The sequence below is a fragment of the Toxotes jaculatrix genome, chromosome 21 (genome assembly GCF_017976425.1).
Source record: "Toxotes jaculatrix isolate fToxJac2 chromosome 21, fToxJac2.pri, whole genome shotgun sequence".
NCBI lineage: Eukaryota > Metazoa > Chordata > Actinopteri > Toxotidae > Toxotes > Toxotes jaculatrix.
Genome location: NC_054414.1, coordinates 17,339,575 through 17,359,587, shown reverse-complemented (window position 1 = coordinate 17,359,587; position 20,013 = coordinate 17,339,575). Strand labels below are relative to the sequence as shown.

Genomic DNA, 20,013 nt, shown 5'->3' with positions numbered 1-20,013 from the left:
TACTGCATTGTCCACTGGGGAAATAAATACCAAACTAAATACATAACATATCAATACCTTTATTCGAAAACAGATTGCACATCATCAAATCAGTACATAGAGTAAAATTTATATAGACCTAATAAATCTTTGTTGTTTAAAATAAGACAAGACTTTATTTACAAATTATATTTCCTCAAGTTAAAACAATGAAACTTTTGAGCACCATTTTTTTAAATCATTGTGAACACATTTTCAACAAAAAAAAAAAAAAAGTTTTATAATAATGACTGGCTCAGAATCTCATGGCTCTAAAAACAGTCAGGCTGTGAGGACAGGCTTCATGTTCGTGAAAAAGGCCACTCTCTTATCAATTTTGCTTCTCAGTTTCGGTGGCAGCCAGTTCAGCTGCTTCTCAAACAGCTCCGGGCTTTTCCCCATGAAGTCCTCACACAATCTACACAGGGAAAAATGATCAGAAAGTGTTCTGGCTGTCACAACTGAGTAACTTTAATCTGGCCACTTCATATAACCATGCCACAACCTATTGCCTACCCATACACAATAATATGGTAAAGCTCATTAGCATAACACCTTGTCCTCTGTTATGAGAACAGGCACATTGGTCCAACAGGGAGCAGAGCAGCTCAGAGTCACAGTATAAATAGCTCCAAGTGTTTGACAGATCCCTGTGGACTTTGTTAAAACTGTTTAATCATGTGTGAATGGAAAGGACATGCAAACAAGTTCCCACGTGTTACCTAATGTACACAATGTGCAGTAACAAGGAACACATGTGACCGACCAGTAACCCACCAGTAAGGACAAAAGCCACACTGTCCCACTGAACATACACTGAACGCATGAACAAAATATGGATTCATTTTTTGTGGCACACGTGGTTCAGAAATAAACATGGAAGGTTCATCATACCTGAAGAGGGAGTACGGCTGGGTCTGAAAGATGATCACGTCTCTGCAGTGATGTTGTGATGGAGCCCTCAGAATAGCCACCTGATAACACGAGGATTGACAAAAATCACATGAGGAGGATGACAGATGCAAAATGTGGGTGAAAATTACATTTTTGAGCAGCATGGCTTTACAAATGGTAGTTGCAGTTAGTTCATTGGTCCAAGTTTGTACAGACATACATGATCACCAGAGGATGAATCTTATAGAGTTTGGTGATCCCCCTGACCTTTCCTCTAATGTCACCATGAGGTTTATATGTTTGTGTTTTGTGAAATACCTTCAGTCTTATTCTGACCTTACAGACATAAAATACAAGTTGTGGGCTTCACGTGTGAAATCATTACATTACCACGCAAGTGCACTCTGAGTCCCTAAACCACTTAAGATTTCTTCATGTAACAGTTTTACTGAAACAGTCTATAATTAGTTCACTTAGGAAATTATTCGCCAATATTACGGAAGCAACAGGCTTTAAAGGCACAAAAGGCATAATGCTGCAACCTTCTGCTGATGCCTGCAAAATCCTAAGGGAAAAAGATTATGCTGCACAATGTTCCACACAGAAACCTCACTGTGGAACTAAAAATAAACCTTTCGAATAACAGCTTTTTAAGTACTAAGAGTACAGTTAGAAATTAAATTGCTAAATCCTTTACAAAAGTATTTAACTGCTCATGTAAGTGGTAACAGACGTAAAACACAAAAAGAGAGAGAGCAGATGAGAAGCTTTCTCATCACATACCGAGTCCATGAGGATGCAGAGGTTACTGCTCCCCCCGAACACAACAACATCACTGTCACTTCCCAGGCACGCTGTGTGACAGACCCTGATGAAGACAAACGTGGCTTAATGAGGAGGAAATCACACACCGATTTTCAAAATACAACGAGCTGTGTACACCTTTCTCAGGTTTAGCTCAGACAGATGCATACTTTATGTTTATAAAGAAACTTCAACGGGAAAAACTCTAATTTAAGTGCAGTAGCTTTATGCAGCATTTTTCTTGTTAGGTGCACAATATGAACCTGCAATCAAAGAATTTCTAGAAATTAAAAAAAGATGAAACTGCTGAAATATTACATGATCAGTAAAGCTTCACTTCAACTTTGCTTCATTTTATCTTTTCTGCTTTTGGACTAGAAACATAAAACATTTAAACATCCATCAAATGATGAATTAACTACCGGGGCTTGTCCTCATGAGGGTGTGTCATCTTGGTCCACTCTCTTTTAACTGTGTTGAACTGCCAGGCGTCATCTAGAAGAAATAAGTTAGTCATAAAATAGAGGTTAAACAACAGGGACATTCACTAGATGATAAAGATTTTAAAACTTTTGTTTTAAAAGTTTAAGCTGCAGATAAAATGTTTTTCCTGATAATTTCAGTATTTAAAATCAGACAGAGCATGGATGGATTACTGAACAGGCCTATCAGGCAAACTCCCAGGCCCTTAGGCCAGAGCCCCTGTCTGAAGGGAAACGTAATATTTCATGTGGGAAAGTCAATGAAATGACAACAACAAGATGCAAAACCACCACAAAGAGACACAAAATGACTACAAGTTTCACTCGTGCAACGTGACACTTGGAGCATGAAGACGTAAATGTAGAAACAAAAGAGGGCGATACTTGTGGTGTAGCCGAGACTTACTGAGAGTGTTTCCCCCCGTGCTGAGTCCTCCGTATACAAAGAGCGTGTGATCTGATACGGGCGTCATCGTGTGCATAGAGCGCCCCGGGGGTGAACAGGATGGGGAGATGTCACTGGTGGAGAGTTATATACACACAGAAAGTGGAGTGGAACAGTAGTTAGTAAATCACTGGAGGGTTAAATTTTTTTTTTTTTTTTAAAAGCTGTCGAAATGAAACAAGTGATAAAGGTCACAGCTAATATGTGCATGTGAGAGTGAAGGAATTTTTACAATCGAGTCCAGGTCCAGGTCACCAGGTCTAAACAGAACATGTCCAACTCTGCCGTCTCCTGTAAACAATCACATATACTCCATTTTAGGTAAAGTTGGTTTCCCAGTTTCCCAGTTCATATCAAAAGGTGCTGGATGGGGTTGAGGTCAGGACAGTGTGCAGGTCAGTCACATGCTTCCACACAAAACGTTTTAAGGATCTGACTTTGACTTCTGGGACATTGTCACGTCACAACAGGAAAGGGATGTTGAAACAGGAAAGGGCCTCCTCCAAACTGTTACCACAAAGTTGGAAGCACATTATTGTTTAAAAACAAATATACCATTGTGAGTGGTATCATTAAAATTCCCCTAAATTGGGACTGAAAGAACTAGATAAAACCATGACCAAGAGCCCCAGACCCCAACAACCTACTTGTCCACATACTTTTGGCAATATAGTGCTTATTGTTACAGTGTAGATAAGCTCCTCAACTCACCCCACCACCAGAGACGTAACCTTTGTTCCCGAGAAGGGCACTGGCATGGCAGCCTCTGGGAGTGGGAGCTGGACCCTGCACACAAAAACAAAACCAAACCACATTCATGCACACACTAAGCATGTCATAAAAACCACACTGCCATCACATAAAGAGTCTAAGATCATCATTTTGTCATTTTTAATTCCCTTGTTGTAGCTTTATTGTCTGAAAGTAAACGATCAACATAAAATAATACAGAAAAAGTAGATGAATTAACACGAAACCCTCGTCATGTTGTTTTACTCACCTGAGTCTCCGGCACGCTCCACGTAGCAGTATGTGTGTCAAAAACAATGACCTCATTGTTCCAGCCCCAGCACCTAAACAACGTGTCTCCAATTGTCGTCTAAAGAAAAAAAAATCCTTAATGCTTTGCTTTTTGTAAAGTACTTCTGTCTCATTATTAATATTAATATTATTATTAATTACCCAGGACATCTCTTCCACGACGAAGCTGGATGATGACGTGTTTTGTACTTCCCCTATGGTCTTACATCCATATCCACCAAAGTAGATTAATCTGCACCCAGACAAAGAAACAGCAGGATAAAGAACAGATTTCCTCTCATTAATTCACGTGTGAAACTAGAGAAAAACCGAAGCCATAAAGTATGAAGAAAACAAACCGTAGAGGGAGGATTGTTTTCCCCGTTTTTCTGTTATTCTAGCCGCCGTAAATACTCCTCAGCTATTTTCTTAAATTCCAAAACACTTGTTTTGACTTGTTAAAGCTACTTTTGAGAAAAGCTTCCCACGCTGACGGCGTGAACAGCTGCTGGAAGGTTCAGCTGGAGATCATTTTCACCTGTGGACCAGCTATTCTTCACAGGTAGTTTGTGTGCCGTGGTGTGGATTGCGAGCTTCCCACAGACTGAACTGACCTGTCTCTGTGTACCCAGCAGGAATGTTTGTGTCGTGGTGACGGTGTCGTTCCCTTGGTGTCAGTCACTTTCCTCCATGAGCAGCACGGCTCTGTGAGGTCAACGCTGTACATCTACAAACAGGGTATTTAAATCAGGCAATGGTTAATCATTTATATTTGTAAATTTGTAAATATAAATATAAATTTGTAAATTGTAGAAAGCTCGGGCAGAAAACGGTGCATAGGTTTGACCCCATCTCTGCGTTTTATTTTGAATGCTGGATCACAAACTCCCTCTAACTTAGTGTGTTAACCGGACAGACTGCGCTGAAAATAAAAATAAGATTTATATGTACCTTTTCATGTTTTAAAGCCAGTCTCTATCAGCTTCCTGTCTATGTCTGGAAAACGCTTGCACACAATCAAACTGGATCATCTCCAGTGTCCACAGAGTCTGGTATGAGCTTCATCTGAAAACACTGCCTTCATACCAGGCACTCATTCAAACGCCACATTCATGTCATATTTCATGAGGATTACAATTGTTTTCAGTAAGTCAAGCTCACTTCATCATGTCCCCACAGGATGACAGTATATTAGTATTAGTTTAAAAAAGAGCATATATTCTCTATCCACCATCCCCTACTAACTTTGGTTTGATCTGGCACTTGGGACTTCAGCTTGTGAAGTAGGATGAATATGTTTTCTTAATCAGAAGATTCTTTCAACCCGATGGTATCTTCTGAACAGCAGTGAGTTTGTTTAACAAGACAGCAGATATTTCACTCTCAGCAAAACTCAGTTCAGTGATACTTGAGGCTAAGCTGGAGCCAGAAGCCTTAACGAACAACAGAAGTCTGGCTTCTCTCGTCCACAGTGACTCACCTGGTTGGTGTATCCAGCGGGGTCACATCCTGCAAAGATGTAGAGCGTGCTGTTAACATGAGAGCCGCAGAAGCCTGATAAGTCCGGGGGGATGTCGCCTGTGATCGCCCTCCGCTCCCTGTCACACAAAAGTAAAGGGTGGTGTGAGAGAGAGAGTAAGCTCTACACATGTAAATGTTAAACACACACGTAAAAGTAAACTGAACCATAGTGAGGAGCGGCTTTGGTTTCAGCAGGAACACAAGCTGTTAGCACCTGACCATAACACAAGACTTTTTTTTTTTTTTTTTATTCTTCTGAACAGATTCTTCCTTTGAGTGTCTTTGTTCTTACTCAACTCTGTGTAGTCACTGTATCTTGTTTGTACCATTTAAAACTTAACTAGTTTTATCACATAAAAACACGCTCCAGGCCCACATGCAAAAGTTTACATGTCAAGGCGACACAGTGTTCATCTCAGCTGATAAACGGCCTTATTTCTATCTTACCACGTCCCACTGTCTAAATCGCAGAGCCATATCTCATCACTGGGCAACATGACATCCTCTCCAGCAACCACCTGTGAGGAAACAAAGAGGGGAGGAAGTCATGAATGAAAACACAGTGTACTTGTACCCTTATCCTTATCTGCTGAGCAACAACGCTGCAGAGTGGCATGATTTCAGGTTAGGAACTGACCACGGACATCAAAATCCGGCTGTAGCGTTCACACTGTTCTGTGTTTTTTGCAAATTTATGATGCTGTAGCCGGATATTGTGCCCATAGCAACAATCAGGAAGCAACGAGATCATAGTCTGAGACATGTTTTCTTGTTGAAACATGTTCCTGTAGTGAAGGCTTCATAGAAGGATCCCTCAGCACTGTTTTTGAGAATGTTTCTTCATGGTTTCCAGGTTAACACTGTTCTCCACATGCAGATATTAGATACAGCTAACAGAACTAATGCAGTCCAAGACAACAGCCCAGTAAAAAGTTGTACTTTCATGGAAGATGTGTCCCTTCAGTTTAAGGGTATCATTTTATAACTTCACGGTTGGTTTGAAGGCTGTAGCCATTTGTCCACCACACAAGGTCGACAAAAAACACATCTCTTACTCAGTACAAGTATGGAAAACACTTCAACACAAACAACGCCTTCACACAAACCACACGGTAGAGCTGTGCTAAAAAAAAGAGAGAGAAATAAATAAATAAACAAACAAACCTTTCACAAAAGCGTTGTGAGGGTTTTTAAACACTGCATTGGTTTCACCCAGGTGTACTTAATAAACCGAATAAACTGGAAACTGAAACAAGTTTATTCAAAAAGATGGAGCTGTAATTGCTTCATTTAAACATCTTGTAACACAAAAATAGGAGCATTTAATGAGCACTAGCTGGAGGACATGCGAATTTCCCACTGAAAAAGCGACGGAGACTTTAAAGTGCTTGTTTGTCTCGTGACGCGGCTCCTCGCACATTTACCTGCACAGGTAAAAAAAAATAAACGCCGACGTTTCTCACCTGGTAACCTCCCCACACGTACAGAACGTTGTTGTCAATGAACGCCGTGTGGCTGCTCCTCTCCAGCGGGCTCACCGGCGCGTCTCTCCCCGCAGCATCCATCCCAGACCCGGACTCTGACTCTGACTCACCGCCCGGATAAAAACAATTAAAATGGTCACCGGCGTGGGGAACGCTCCCAGGAATGTTGCTGTGGCGGCTCAGAGCGCAGAGACCTGATCTGCGATCCGTGCGCTCTGTGAAACGTGTTTTTCAGGCTTGTTGTCCTTATTTACTCCTCCCATTACCGTGATCCTCTTTGTTACACCAGCGAACCACGGCGCACTGGGTGAAACCACCTCAACTCATTGATCACCTTTGGAGAGTATTTAACTCAAAGTATTATGCACTGTGTGGGTAGGACGTGATGGACATCATGTGTTTATTGGTTGATTTGCTTTATAGTAAAGCTCATTCTTTCTTTCTTTCTTTCTTTAACTGCTTTTAAGACCAATATGCTCAAAATTAACAGCCACGTTAAAGAGACAGAGACTTTCTGACTCATCAAACACAGGTGTAACTGATTACAGTATAATTGAGAGGCTGCTCCAGGGCCTTGGTGTGAAGCATGCTGGCTCAGTGCAAGGGAGCGGTCATCAGGTGATAAGCTGCACCTGTGCTTTTGAAGTCAAACATCCACAATGTGAGAAAAGCATGGACAGATTATCAAACAGCAGGTCCCTGGGCCCAGACATGCAACATGTCCATGTCAACCCCCCGGGCAGGAGCAAGACAACCTGGGTTATCATTTTGCTTCTGTTTTTGGTTGTGTTGCATTTGTGGTTGTTTGTGTGTCTTCGTGGCCATTTTGTGTGTCTCTGTGGTTGTTTTGCATCTTTATCAATTAAAGCACACTATAAATGTTAAATCATGCCTCAGTAGCAGGCCCAATCCAAACAACTGAAACTTTTAAAAGTTTGAAAGGTAACAGTCGCTGACACTGGGCCTGCAGTGATGAGCAGGATCAGGGAAGAGTGAGACATGTTACATGATGTTTGACCTACCACTAAGCTCTGCCGTCAGGTAACATCACTCTAATCTTGACCTAACTAACCTTTAAGCTGCAGATAATCTGTGACATGACTTGGCCTTTTATCTATGTACAGTAGTATCACTGTATAACTGGTTCCTGTGGTCTTACCAGTAGAGGAACATGTCTATAATCAGCTGCAAATCTTTCATCTTAAAGTGCCTTAAACAAAAGAACAGAATGTAACACACTGACATTTATTTTATACTCATTTATACATCATACATACTACATGAGATCACAATTAAAATAAACCAGGGACAGCTGCAGTTGTTGTAGTTGCAACTTGCAAGCGATATGTTCTGCATATATCAAAATCAAGATCTGAAAAGAACGTTTTTGTTCTCTGTGAATTTTAATCTTGTTATAAGGTAATTTTGTGAGTTCAGCCCTACATAAGAGTCAAATGTTCAAGAGATGAAAATAAAACTGAGCAAAATGTCAGCAAAGCAGGTTTGTTTGTTAGTTTAGGGGTAAATTCATGTGCTCGAGAATATAACAACTAAACTGTGGTTGAAATATCCATTTAACAGTCAGAGATAAGTGCAAATATGCAAAATATGTTTTCACTTCAGAATCAATGAGAAATCCAATAATTTCTTTCCCCAAAAATCCTAATTTGCAACAACATGTTTCCAAAATGTTTTCTGCCGCACGTTTATAATTTATTTACATCACCAACTTCATGAATTACCTCAGTGTGGCTCAGCACACAAGCAGCATAGTTCTTTTGAATCTCCCCTTTAGGAACACAGCTGTTTCTTAAATCATACATATCAATGCCTGTGTGTAAATTTAAATAATCTTGAGTTAACATACGAAGAGAAACATTCCACAAAGTCTTCATGGTGACAGATTTACACAGAATCAGAGTATCTAATGCAGCTGTGTAATTTCAACCGATGGGTATGGCAATTTAAAAAAAAACAGCCTATGGGATGCTATTTGGTCCTGTCATAGAGACAAACCAAGAGGAAAACAGTATAAAGCTTAAAATTAAAAAGAAGGCACAATCAGATTTTTTTTTAAATTGGAACATTTCATGTGCTGTTTTCATCATTTTGCACGTACAGTACCAAACCACGCTGCTGTATTGTGTTTAAATATGAGACTTTCTTTGTGCATCCAAGCCAAACAGAACAGAGCATTCCTGGTAAACATAATGGTTAAGAATGTATTCCCCACAGTAAGACAAAGTAAAAACACAATGTACTGGATACAGTTCTTGGCAGCAACCTTCATGGTTGTCCTGTCCTCCTTTTGATGCCGTGGCTGAGTCAGAATCCAGAGAGGTATTAAAGTCAGTAACATTTGGCTGCATTACGTCAGCATCACAACACTGTGCCACAGCAGCAAGCGAGTCTAGCTACTGTGACACTGTGCCCCTTACACCCCCCTCTTCAGCTTTAAGGTTAGTTAGGGCAGGTTAATCTCACTCATAATTGCACTTGAGGTTACTTAATGTAAAAGCTAGATTTTTTTTTTTTTACTTTTCTGCTGTTTTTCTCCCAGCATGCAGCCTTCTAGCTTCCTGAAAAAGGTGGTCTATGTGGTGAGCTACACATGGTCGTCAAATTGACTGCTCTCAGTCCTGAAGATCCCTCTCCAGGTATTTCTTCATTCGCTGACAACGAGGACACGATCGCTCGGGAGCCTTACAAGCCAGGTGAAACACAGCTTTACAATCTTTACACCTGGGTCAGGGACGAAAAATTTAATTATAAATACAATCCAGAACATTTCTATATTTTTGTTCTAATATATTCAGGTAATGCAAAATTGGTCAGATTGAAAACATCTCTTCACTTTGTTTTCTGTGTTGTGATTTGATTTTAATGTGGAATGAATTTTTTTTTCCATAGCTGAAAAAACATGGCTTCCCTCTGTGACTATCAATCATTTGTTGGTTTAATGCCCATGTTTACTGTAAGGTTAAACCGTAGCTTGGTCTCAGTATACAAAAAAACAAACTTAACTAATAAAGAGCTGAAAATGTTTCCACACACACATTTGTCTCTGGGGCTTTTTATGTCATTTATAAATAGCAAATAGTAAATCTATAATTAGTATAAACAGCGGTGACCAAATTGTGATCTGGAAAAAAGGACAAAGGCAAAGAAATGGAATAAAGAAGCAGTTTTTCCACTCGGTCAATCACAGAAGATTAAACAGAGGGAGCTTCTGTGTAAGAAAAAATTCTGGTTGTGTGGCCTCAAGTCATTTTTTCCCCTCAAACAGTCTCCTCTTTCATAAACTGTTGACTCTTGACTGGAAACAAATAAATACTACAAATGGAAAAAAAAAATGAATGAGGTGTGGAACGGGGGAGGTAAAGCAGGAATAAGGTGGCCCAGGATAACGTACCTGGTGGTGCTGTCAAACTGGAAGGGGAAGATGGTGTCATCAGCGTGGCATATCTGGCAAATGAAGCCACGCTGAGTGCACAGGTCACAGTGAAACACGTGGCTGGAGGCAAACTGCGACAGAGTCATCAGGTAGGCTGCATACTGGCCCTCTGCTATCTAGGAAAAACAGAGACATATATTCGGACGTCTCAAAGGGGGCAGATGACTGGTGAAATAACAGCATAACTGCAGCAGCAGCATACCTGTTGTAGGTCTGCGACACTGTACAGATGGCTCGACTCCAACAGGTACGTTCGCTGCCCCATTCTGGAAATTGACATAGATTAAGAAAAAAAAAAAGCATTTGATATAATACAGGGTTCAATTAAACTGAACTCTTTAAGATGCACATGTCTCTACAAACCCCACAAAACTGTTTCAACAGCCCCCAGTTACAGGTGTGTAACATCTCCCCACTTTTTGAGACTTCAAGACCTGCAGATACCCTGTAGAAAATGGCACGCACACACACACACACACACACCTAGCTTGGAGTTTCTTGTAGGCCCCGCTGCGGCAGGTGAGTAGGTAGTCGCCCAGCAGGCGCAGCCTCTGCCGCAGGTTGTGGGCCTGAGCCATGGACTCGGCATGCCTCACTAGCTCAGGGTTCAACTGCTCCAGGTTCAGCAGAGGCTCGTATTCTACCTGAGCCAGCAGCCGCAGGGCCCTCTTAGACACCTGGAGCGAGACACGCGCACATGTTCAGGTCACATTCACTGGGTGGCTTCAAGTTATGTGTGGTTACTGAATTAAAAAATAAAAAATCAATCCAGCATCAATATCTGTACATATGCATGTGCTTAAAAAGTGATGTGTGTGTGGCGCCCACCTCTCGTGGTGTGAGGTCCCAGTTGTGCACCATGCGTGAAGGGATGATGGTGGTGTCACCATGGTGACAGGATTCACAGTAGTACTGGCCTGAGAACTCACATAACCTGGCTCTGCCCAAGGACGGGCCAATCTGCTGAGGACACCCTGTGTACGATACACAGTCAACAAATCTCAGTCTCTGGCTGACTAACTCTGCCTGTCTGCCTGTTTGTGCTGAGCAGGTAATGTACTGTGGATTTTTACAGCCTGCTGTGGCTGAAAACAAAGAACAATGAGTGTGAACTAAAAGTGTAAACTTTTTTTAAATAAACAAGCTTAAAAACTCAATATTACCTGCACATTTGAAGTTCTGAGAGTCCAGACCCTTCTCCGAGGGCACGGTACAAAGGTGAACTAGAAGTGCTCCATTTTCTTTTAGTCTGTGCTGCACCAGTCTGTGTAGATTTCCAGTCACCCCCAGGTGTACTGTAGCTGGCTCCTCAGAGCTCTCATCCTCCCCATTCTCCAGGTAAGAGTCCAGAGCTCCACGGATCAAAACCCTCCAAGAGCGAGCCTCCTCTGCGTTCTCTGCCCTCAGTCTAAGCGTCTCCCTCATGGTCAAGAGTTTGAAAAAGGCCGGTCCTCCCAGGGAGACGTCAGGCACCACATCCCGGATTTCCTCAATGGGATGGGCTAGCCCCAGAATCTTTCTCCCCCCTTGCATCCGGAATCCTTTCAAGGCCTCCAAGGAGAGGGAGAAGATCAGAGGCAACCATGTCCGAGCCTCAGGATCTGTGGAGAAGTACAAAACAGCTTCTTTGATGGCGTCCGTTTCCAAATCAGCGGTCCGAGTCCAGTCGAACTCCTGCAGAGGAGGAGTTGCCTCCAGGCCTCCACACGTCCCTGTGTCAGAGGATGATGAGCCTTTCTCGGGGCTGGAGGGGGCAGAGGACGGGGATGGAAACGTGCGTTCATCAACACCATTCTCAGGGGACGGCTGCAGCACCTCCCACTGCTCATCGACACGAGACGCTGGCCGGCATTTGTTGACGGCCTCGACGATTCGGTCGACCCAGTCCTCAGCTTCGTCATGATTGGCTGCTCGAAGGCACAGTCGCTTCCCAGGAAAGGTCAACTCGAAGCGGCCCTCAGGTGAGGTGATGCGAGCGTCCTCGCATCGCACCAGGGAGCAGTTGTCGCAACACGTCCGCTCCTCTGCATTGAAATACAGGCGGAACTCAAAGGGTGACAGCTCGCAGTAGTAGTCGCGCCACATTCCCATTGCACCGCGTCTCTCTAGATGACCGAGCTTCAGCAAGCCACGAAACGGGTTGGACAGCCCTGATGGACAGACAGGTGGACACAGGTAATGGAAAGTGAGAGAAAAGAGTCAGCATGAGTTATTTCACATCATCTCTGGTCTGTTACCGTTTTGAGGAGGTTAGTCAGTAGCTTCAGACTCATTTCACTCTGTCAAAGCTGCTTTTACAACTTGGAGTCACAAGACACACATGACAATCGATGTGACCAAGATTTACAGGAAGCAGCCGTGAAAAGATAAACTTATCATAATTCTGAGAAGTAAACACACCAAACTGATTATATCATCTTTGAGCACAGAATTCAGAAGTCATGAGCAGGTTTATTTTAAATAAGCTTCTCTGGCATTTTTGCGACTGAAAAATGATTCAGTTTTGTTTCTCTCTTTGACAGCAAAGCAACTTTTAGGGAACTGAGAGGAAGCCAAGGCAGAAGCAGCGTGACAACAGGTTCTCCATAGTCCAAGCACTTCATTGCAATGATGCAAGGTGTTTCCCATCCCATCTCTCACTATCTCCCTTCTCAGTGCCCACCCTGGTGGATTTTCACCAGAGAATTCTGCAGCAGCAAACTTCCTTTCGCTTCACCTCCACCTCACAATGAGCTGAGTGAGTCATTCAGGTGACGCCTTGCAAGAAATGCAACTTTACTGCATCCCAGTGCAATCTGGCCACACCCCAATGATGTAATAACAGGTGTTTCCCAATTTAACAGCTGATGGAAAACACCTGCTGTGACAGCACTATTTGGGGAGAAGCCGGAACTGCAACATGCTTGAAAGTCACATTCCCCAGTTTCCAGTCCTGCAGGAATTTTCTGCTCTGTGCAGCTGATTCACACCTGAACATTGTTGTTGTTCCTACCTTTGTTGACATGGTGTGTTTACATTAAAAGGTAGCCTGTGGGCTTTTTGAACGCCAGCAGCACAATGGAGCAATGTTTTCATTTTCCCTGCCATTAGTTTCAAACTGTTCCACTGATCTACAGGTGGCAGTAACGTGCCAAGAAACCAAACCTTTGAGTACAATCAGCGTCGCAAATATTTTATGAAGGAAGAAATTCATTCAAACTTAAGAATGCCCACAATGTGTTGTTGTTATGAGTTCCACTTAATGTAATGCAAAGAAACAGAAACTAAATTTAATCTGATTCATCTGCTAATTATTTCTTAACCGTCTAGTCTATTGAAAGTCAAAATATAATAAAAAATGCAGCTCACAACCTCCAAAGTAAAATGTCTTTAAATCAAAACAGTTGTTGATTTCTCTCAGTCCTTTAATCTACCACTCATTTCAGCTCTAGGTGAGACAGATTAACGTCCATATGCTGCGTATGGACGTTCTCCGTTACTCCAGGCAACTGTTTCAGTTTTGACACCGAAAACATGGACATACTGTAGAATACCTATTTGTCTGCGATGGACGACGCTGGGAGGTGACTGGGAGACCTTGGGCTCAGGCGTGGGAGCACGAGGAGGCGCCTCGTCATGGTCTGACACCTCCTCCATATGGGGCTTGTAGATATCGTCCTCAGAGATCCAGGAACGGGAATGCTGCAATGTAAATGAAAGTGTCTCATCTAGCTGTTTGTTGCTGTTCCATCAGATTTAATTATCAGATCATAGCAAACATAACAGAGCTGAGTCTATGCAGTGAGTACAGTGAGTAGTTTGTGAAGGAGTGGTTCCTGTTATCATGTTTTTGGGGTTAGCAGAGTGCTGTAAATGTTGTGTTTCACTGTTGAGGGTCATGCCAACACGAGCACAAATGTTAACTGAGTGGCCATCACGCGGCAACCACGGTAAGTGTTATATTTTGGGAAATATTGTGACATATCCTGGAGCTCTTCCTGGAACTTTCTGCCACAGGAACTGTTCTATATTCTAAAATTACCGGACAACACAGCAGGACGACGGTGACTTCTCATCATCTCCTTCAGTGGTTTGAGGAGTGGGGAAAAAAAATATCAGCTAAAACCAACATTTTTTTCCGTGGATTATTTAATATCTTGTGTTGATTTTCCAGCGTGATACACTGGCTTCCAAAAAGAGTCAGACGTCCTCTTTGTCAGTTCCTCAGTGGGAAAACCCAAAACGCAACTCAACAGTGAGGGCAATCCTGCATTTCCACTGTCCGTAAAATCCTCAGTGATTCATTGTGAATGGTTTTTGCTCTGTAAATTAGTTGTGCTTATTTTGCTGTTGGTATAGTTCAAGTTCTCTTAAATTCTTAAACTCAATCATATACTGTGATCGCACAGATGGAGCCATGGTAAGATCTCTGTCTCTCCATATCTGTGTGAGTCACTGCCAACTAAAAGCTATTTGTCTGCTAACATACTTACTGAGAGAGAATCTGAGGACAGTTTCCTGCTCAGGATGCTGGTGGAGCGACGTGGCTCGGGATGTACTGAAGCCTCTGAGGAGCTCTTCTCTGAGCACTCTGCTGCTTTCTCTCCCTGGACAGGCTCATTACTCTCCTTAACATCCGCTGTATTTACTTCCTCCACAGGCTCGCTGACTGTGGAGTGCATGCCAAAGTTCAGGAGTAGCTCAGAAGAGGCTTCATCATCACGCACTTCAGATGTAGTGTGGTTAACATGGCTCTCATCAGACGGTGGCAGCTCAGGGGAGGTTGATGGTGGCTCTGAATCGGAGGGTACAGAGATCAGCGCCTGCTCTGTGAAGTCTTGGGATGGTGTAGCAGGACCCTGGGTCTCGCTGTCAGAGCCACTGAAAATGGCCGTCTCTGAGAACTGATCCAGACCCGTGCTTGAGACAAAGGAGTCTTCTTGCATGGAGTCCTGACTGCACTGCCCGCTCTCCCGAAACTCACTCAGCAAACTGCAAAGATGAAGACAAGTCATCACACACACTATACAACAGTGACAGGTCCACAGTTGGCCAAATGTGTCTATAACCACAAAGGTACAGATTATGTTTAAAAAAAGAGCACAAGTCTACACACAACAAACACGTACTTACAGCATTTGTTGGAGACTATTTTCAGTCGCAGATTAATACACATTTAGAAAGTATTTACAGCAACAGGACGGCCTATATGGGATTAACTCAAAATAAACTACAGTGTGTGTTCATGATAATGAAGGAACGTATCATACAGTGCAACAAAGTGGGTCACCGGTGCATTTTTAACAACAGGAGGTCTACGGCACATAGAGGTAAGATATAGCAGGCTTTGGATACACAGACAATACTTCATTACTGGTTTTGTTTTTTTCATGGGACAGTAAGAAAAATACTGAATACCACCAGCCTTATCTACTGGTGTATGCTAACAGATTACTTACTCTTTCTGAGGCCTCTTGGTGCTGATGTTGATATTAATGGGCATGTCCAGGTCGGACGAGGACCACTGCTCTCCCGTCGGGCTGCGGGGATCCTGCCCCTGTAGGAGGCTATCAGAGCTCAAGCTGGAGGAGAGCTGAGAGGAGCCTGTGGTGTCCAGGCTTAAATTAGATGAGTTGAGAGTTGTTCTGGCCCCTTGTAAAGCACCTGACTCTCTTTCATTCAAAAAACCTGGGCACCCTCTCTGTATGTCAGTGTCTGATAAACCTGACGACTGAGACACTGTATCCCATAGTTCCTTGGGCTTGGAGGTGGGATGGTCCACGCCATTAAGGGGCAGGTCGAGCGTTTCTGCCTGGGAGAAGGGGCAGAGTCCTGCGAGAGCCAGGGGCGTGGTAGTCCATTCGTTGAGAACAGCTGACTTGTAAGACAGGCTGAATGTAAGCGTGGCCAGACCCTGGAGGTAGCTGAGCAGAACGTCCCGCTCCTCAGAGTTCAGGAGCAAAGCACTGGGCTGATAGTGGGCCCGCAGCTCGGAGTCCTCCCGAAACAGCGATGCAAGGTAGCACTCCAGTAGGCCGTGGTTAAGGGCCAGCCGCAGCCATGCTCGGCAGCGACCCACGTCCGTGCCCACAAAGCTGATCTTCTCTAGCTCTGTGATGACATCACTGTGGATTTAACAGAGAGTATGAAGACACTTAAAACTTAAATTAACCTGGAAATGATCCCGGTGCAAACAAAAAGTCATTTTACAGGGATATGATCGACATTTCTACATATGTGCGATTGTCTTGTCTTACCGGTGGGTGACGGTTTTGAGGAGGCTCCAGAAGAACGGCTGAGGGAGGGGTCCCCGGTCCCCCTTCCTAGGCCGACCCCCAGCCTCTGAGCGGATGTACTTGCTCTTGATACCGTGGATGAAGATGGCCTCCAGGGCAGAGCAGAGCAGGTTAGCGTCACCATCTTCACTTGTTACCACAGCGTCTGACGTTACGTATCGCTTCTGCAGGGCCTTGAGCGACTGCGACAACTTCTCTTTAATCTATGTGACAATGTGACAACGCGTGGGAGAGGGAAATATTATCAGCTTCCTCGTTTTTTCGTGCAAAATAACTGCTCTGACGAGAAGTAGGTTGGCAACCTGACAACAATGTCTGTTCACTAACACACACAGGAGGCACATTTTTAAGTACAGTATAAAATAAAGCCAGCACATTTTCTGCATTCCACTCTAACAGTGTGATGAAGAATAAACAGGGTGAGGGCCGTGGCCACGTGGCCGGTTATGAAACACGGCCTGTGGATCACCTACTGTCACATGACACCTGCTGTCATCTGACATGGAAAAGCAGAGAACATAAACATAAAACAAGCAAGCCTATGTTGTGCAATAGCTTGCAGAATAAGAACACAGATTTCAGCAACACTGAACACTTTGACAGGCGATGACCTCCGTGTTCTCGACACCAGACACTGAAGCACCCTTCTTTTACTGTGCTTGACTTGGCAAGACTTGAGCTTCACAGCTACAAACATTTCTAGAGGGACAAATCCTTGCCTGCTCTCCTGACTCACACACATTGATTCAGCAGGACATTGTACACTGTCTGCAAAGTCATGCATCGTATTAAAACACAAACTGTATTTTCTGCTATTAACTAAGCAAGGCTTGCACTCATTCGTCCTCACTGATATGAAGAAATGCTGTTGTTTGACCTTTCACCCTGTATATGGTCTTGTGTCTTTAAAAGCATTACACTGCCTGATAAGTCTGCTCTAAAAACACAGCAAAAAGATACACAGGCAAGTGACTGGGCCACCGAGCTCCGTGCTGAAAGTGGTGTAATGCTGAACACTGCTGAGTGTAGTTACAACAGTATAATTACCACATATACTACTTAAATGTCACAGGCTGTCTTTGGCCAGTGAGGTTCACCCTCACCACTGGTGCCGCGGTAACAGAAAACAACCAGGAAAAGGAGAAGTTTAGGAGGTAACGAGATCTTTGCCAACAGGGAACAGCTTGTAGTTTTACCTGTTTGACATCTTTAGCCTCCGGTGGCGTATCTGGCATCTGTGTGGCTAGCATGGCACCTCCTGGGAAGGTTTACTCCCACATGGCAGACTGAAACACAAAAACACAAACTATATGTTCAACACACTTCGTGGTAGCAGCGTATTTGCCATCGAGTTACAATAATATTCTCCATCAGGAGACCGTATTCTGTGGCATAACTGCAATTTCACGGTTTCGGTGTGAAACCACTTGGAAGTGAGTCATGTGAGAGGCTGATTATAACGTGTGTGTCTGCAGGGAAGTAGATACAAATGCTGTAGAACTAACTTCCCCAATCAGAGTAGTCCTGTGAGAGCAAATAGGGATCCAGACAACATGGGATCCATACTCCCTGATACAATCACAGCCAGATAAGTCTTTATCTACTACTGGGCCGTGTCAATTTTAAAACGCCACTCAGGTCAATTTTGTAGAGGTATATCCACAGTGAGACGACGGAACAATATGCACAGCTCAATCTATTTTTCTTTGCCCTATATCCACGTTTGAAATGTTAGAGATAACAGAAAGTTTTTGCCACACAGCCTCCGCCTTGGCTGCACACACAGCCGGCTCACAGCCGGCTACACCTCCGTTCAGTCTCCTCCTGCTCTCTGTGGTCACCTATACTGTGTTTTAATGCAGCCGAATTCAAAATATAGTTGTTCTCATTTACACCTTTTTTTCTGATTTTGTTGTCAGAAAACTAAGCGACACTGAAAACCTGATTTAATCGCGGCCCATAAGCATTACATGTTAATGAGCGGTCATTCCGAGGCGGTGGAGCTGCAGCGATAAATTACTTATTTTATACTCAGGACGTCGTAGGACAAAATCAGTTTTAATCCAGGTTAATGACAACAGCTCTGCTGTGTATTCGGCAACACCGGCATTTAAACTGAACGATCACAGAGAAAATCAGAGGCGACTAAAAGTTGTCTTAACTGTACTGCCTCACAGTCCCTGGCGCCTTCAGTGCCAGGGTACTGACGAAAAATAGCTTTACATAACATACAGTCGGCTGGAAAGAAAGGCCAAGTACAAGCCGTAAAGTAGCGTTACAACCAGTTCGTTTGTATGTTGTGACGGTTTCATGTTTAAAACACCTCAGGCTAAACTACACTGATTTCTCATCTTTACAACAGTCTTGCGCTAACTGGACAGCAAGTTGCCACTCTCAACGTTAGCCTCTGACCTGGGCGTGTGAGGGTACTCAAGCGCGAAAGGGAAGATCGAAAACACCGTAAAATCAGATACAGGAAAACAAAAGCGAGCTGTATAAACTACGACGTATGTAGCAGTTAAACCAGAAGCCTGTCAATCAGCCGGAGTGTGGTGTTATAGGCGATCGTTAACCGGATACCGTTGTGTTACACAGCTAGCCATCTTACCGAAACAGGTCGGCTAACTTGCCATTAGGGTCCAAAGACAGATGAGTATCCCCTGTAAGTCTCAGTAAACTCGGTAAGCAGGTCGATCCGTGCAGTCGCTCTCCATCGCTTCTCTTCAAACGTCCGGGGGAAAAAATGAGCGTTAACCAAGATCTGTGCTGAGGAGAGACTGTGCCACTATCCAGCTGAACACAAATGCATCATGGGAATTTGATTAGCTCCGTGATGCCTTCAGGCTCAAGCAGAAATAAGGTAAAAGTGTCAACGACAATTTACGGACATTAAACATTTTTTCTTAAAGCACAAACAGACCTGTACCTATTCGTATCTGTCAACGCAGGTATAGAAGTACCACTTTTACTGAGTGCTCAGTAATTCTATGTAATTTAGAAAGGCCACACATATGTCAGGTGGAACAAGAAGAACATATATATATATATATGTAAAACAGCATAATTTGCGTGGCACCGCCTGAGGTTACTCAGGAGAAGTGGCAGTTTACGAGTAACACCTAAAGGCAGCACAGTTTTGAGGCGTGTTGATGTTGATGCTTCTCCTGCTGACATGCGAGGACTTTATGTTCCCTGTCCTGCCTAAAACAGTTCCTGTCCAACACCACAGCTAAAAAAACAAACAAACAAACAAAACAAAGATACTCGATCATACACTCCACAGCTTCTGCACAGCCGTGCAGGATCTGCACTCCGTTACTCCCATACCTATAAATTATTCTAGAAAAGCGAGGCGACTGATTAAAACCAACAATCTGTTTGCTTGTGTTTGTTTCAGAAAATAAAGATGGAACGAAGTAGAAAAAAACTTTAAGTAATTTCTTTGCAGATATTTCAAAACATCTACATAAAAGTTTAATTGGTTGACCTACCACTTATACTTCGGTAAACTCCTGCAGTCAAAATCCAGTCAAAAGTACAGCCAGGTAAATAAACTTAATAATAAACTCAGTGTACTCAACATATTCAAAGCCCCTGTCAGTGATATCCTATCACA

At 43.3% G+C, this 20,013-nt stretch overlaps 2 protein-coding genes across 4 annotated transcripts; both read right to left on the bottom strand.

Moving 5' to 3' along the window:
• Positions 1 to 63: 63 nt before the first annotated feature.
• Positions 64 to 6,886, bottom strand: LOC121200964 (kelch domain-containing protein 1-like). The gene is made up of 13 exons (XM_041066480.1): positions 6,648 to 6,886; positions 5,632 to 5,702; positions 5,144 to 5,261; positions 4,278 to 4,390; positions 3,826 to 3,916; positions 3,644 to 3,742; positions 3,355 to 3,429; positions 2,876 to 2,934; positions 2,605 to 2,717; positions 2,139 to 2,211; positions 1,696 to 1,780; positions 913 to 992; positions 64 to 436 (listed from the first exon to the last, which is right to left on the bottom strand). Exons 1-13 carry the CDS (start codon positions 6,747 to 6,749, stop codon positions 301 to 303), a joined length of 1,215 nt encoding a protein of 404 aa, XP_040922414.1. The 5' UTR covers positions 6,750 to 6,886; the 3' UTR covers positions 64 to 300.
• A 1,013-nt stretch (positions 6,887 to 7,899) lies between these two features.
• Positions 7,900 to 19,182, bottom strand: plekhm1 (pleckstrin homology domain containing, family M (with RUN domain) member 1). 3 transcript variants are annotated; one of them, XM_041067359.1, is made up of 12 exons: positions 19,006 to 19,182; positions 17,594 to 17,683; positions 16,359 to 16,600; positions 15,561 to 16,226; positions 14,595 to 15,093; positions 13,656 to 13,803; positions 11,286 to 12,272; positions 10,951 to 11,096; positions 10,606 to 10,799; positions 10,325 to 10,388; positions 10,081 to 10,238; positions 7,900 to 9,410 (listed from the first exon to the last, which is right to left on the bottom strand). In XM_041067359.1, exons 2-12 carry the CDS (start codon positions 17,645 to 17,647, stop codon positions 9,302 to 9,304), a joined length of 3,267 nt encoding a protein of 1,088 aa, XP_040923293.1. In that variant the 5' UTR covers positions 17,648 to 17,683; positions 19,006 to 19,182; the 3' UTR covers positions 7,900 to 9,301. The 3 variants fall into 3 exon arrangements, with proteins under 3 accessions (XP_040923293.1, XP_040923294.1, XP_040923295.1); XM_041067360.1 differs by having other exon boundaries at positions 19,028 to 19,182; XM_041067361.1 differs by lacking the exons at positions 7,900 to 9,410; positions 10,606 to 10,799; positions 10,951 to 11,096 and having other exon boundaries at positions 10,098 to 10,238.
• Between the last annotated feature and the right edge of the window lie 831 nt (positions 19,183 to 20,013).

What these genes read in the sequence shown, in the direction of transcription:
- plekhm1 (XM_041067359.1), bottom strand. Translation starts at nt 17,647, where the DNA reads ATGCTAGCCACACAGATGCCAGATACGCCACCGGAGGCTAAAGATGTC. An exon ending in TGTCCTCAGATTCTCTCTCA is followed by an intron (nt 13,804 to 14,594) that starts GTAAGTATGTTA and finishes TTTACATTGCAG; the next exon opens with CATTCCCGTTCCTGGATCTC. An exon ending in TACAAGAAACTCCAAGCTAG is followed by an intron (nt 10,389 to 10,605) that starts GTGTGTGTGTGT and finishes GTCAATTTCCAG; the next exon opens with AATGGGGCAGCGAACGTACC.
- LOC121200964 (XM_041066480.1), bottom strand. Translation starts at nt 6,749, where the DNA reads ATGGATGCTGCGGGGAGAGACGCGCCGGTGAGCCCGCTGGAGAGGAGC. An exon ending in GTTACGTCTCTGGTGGTGGG is followed by an intron (nt 2,935 to 3,354) that starts GTGAGTTGAGGA and finishes GATTGTTTACAG; the next exon opens with GAGACGGCAGAGTTGGACAT. An exon ending in TCTGCATCCTCATGGACTCG is followed by an intron (nt 993 to 1,695) that starts GTATGTGATGAG and finishes TCGTGTTATCAG; the next exon opens with GTGGCTATTCTGAGGGCTCC.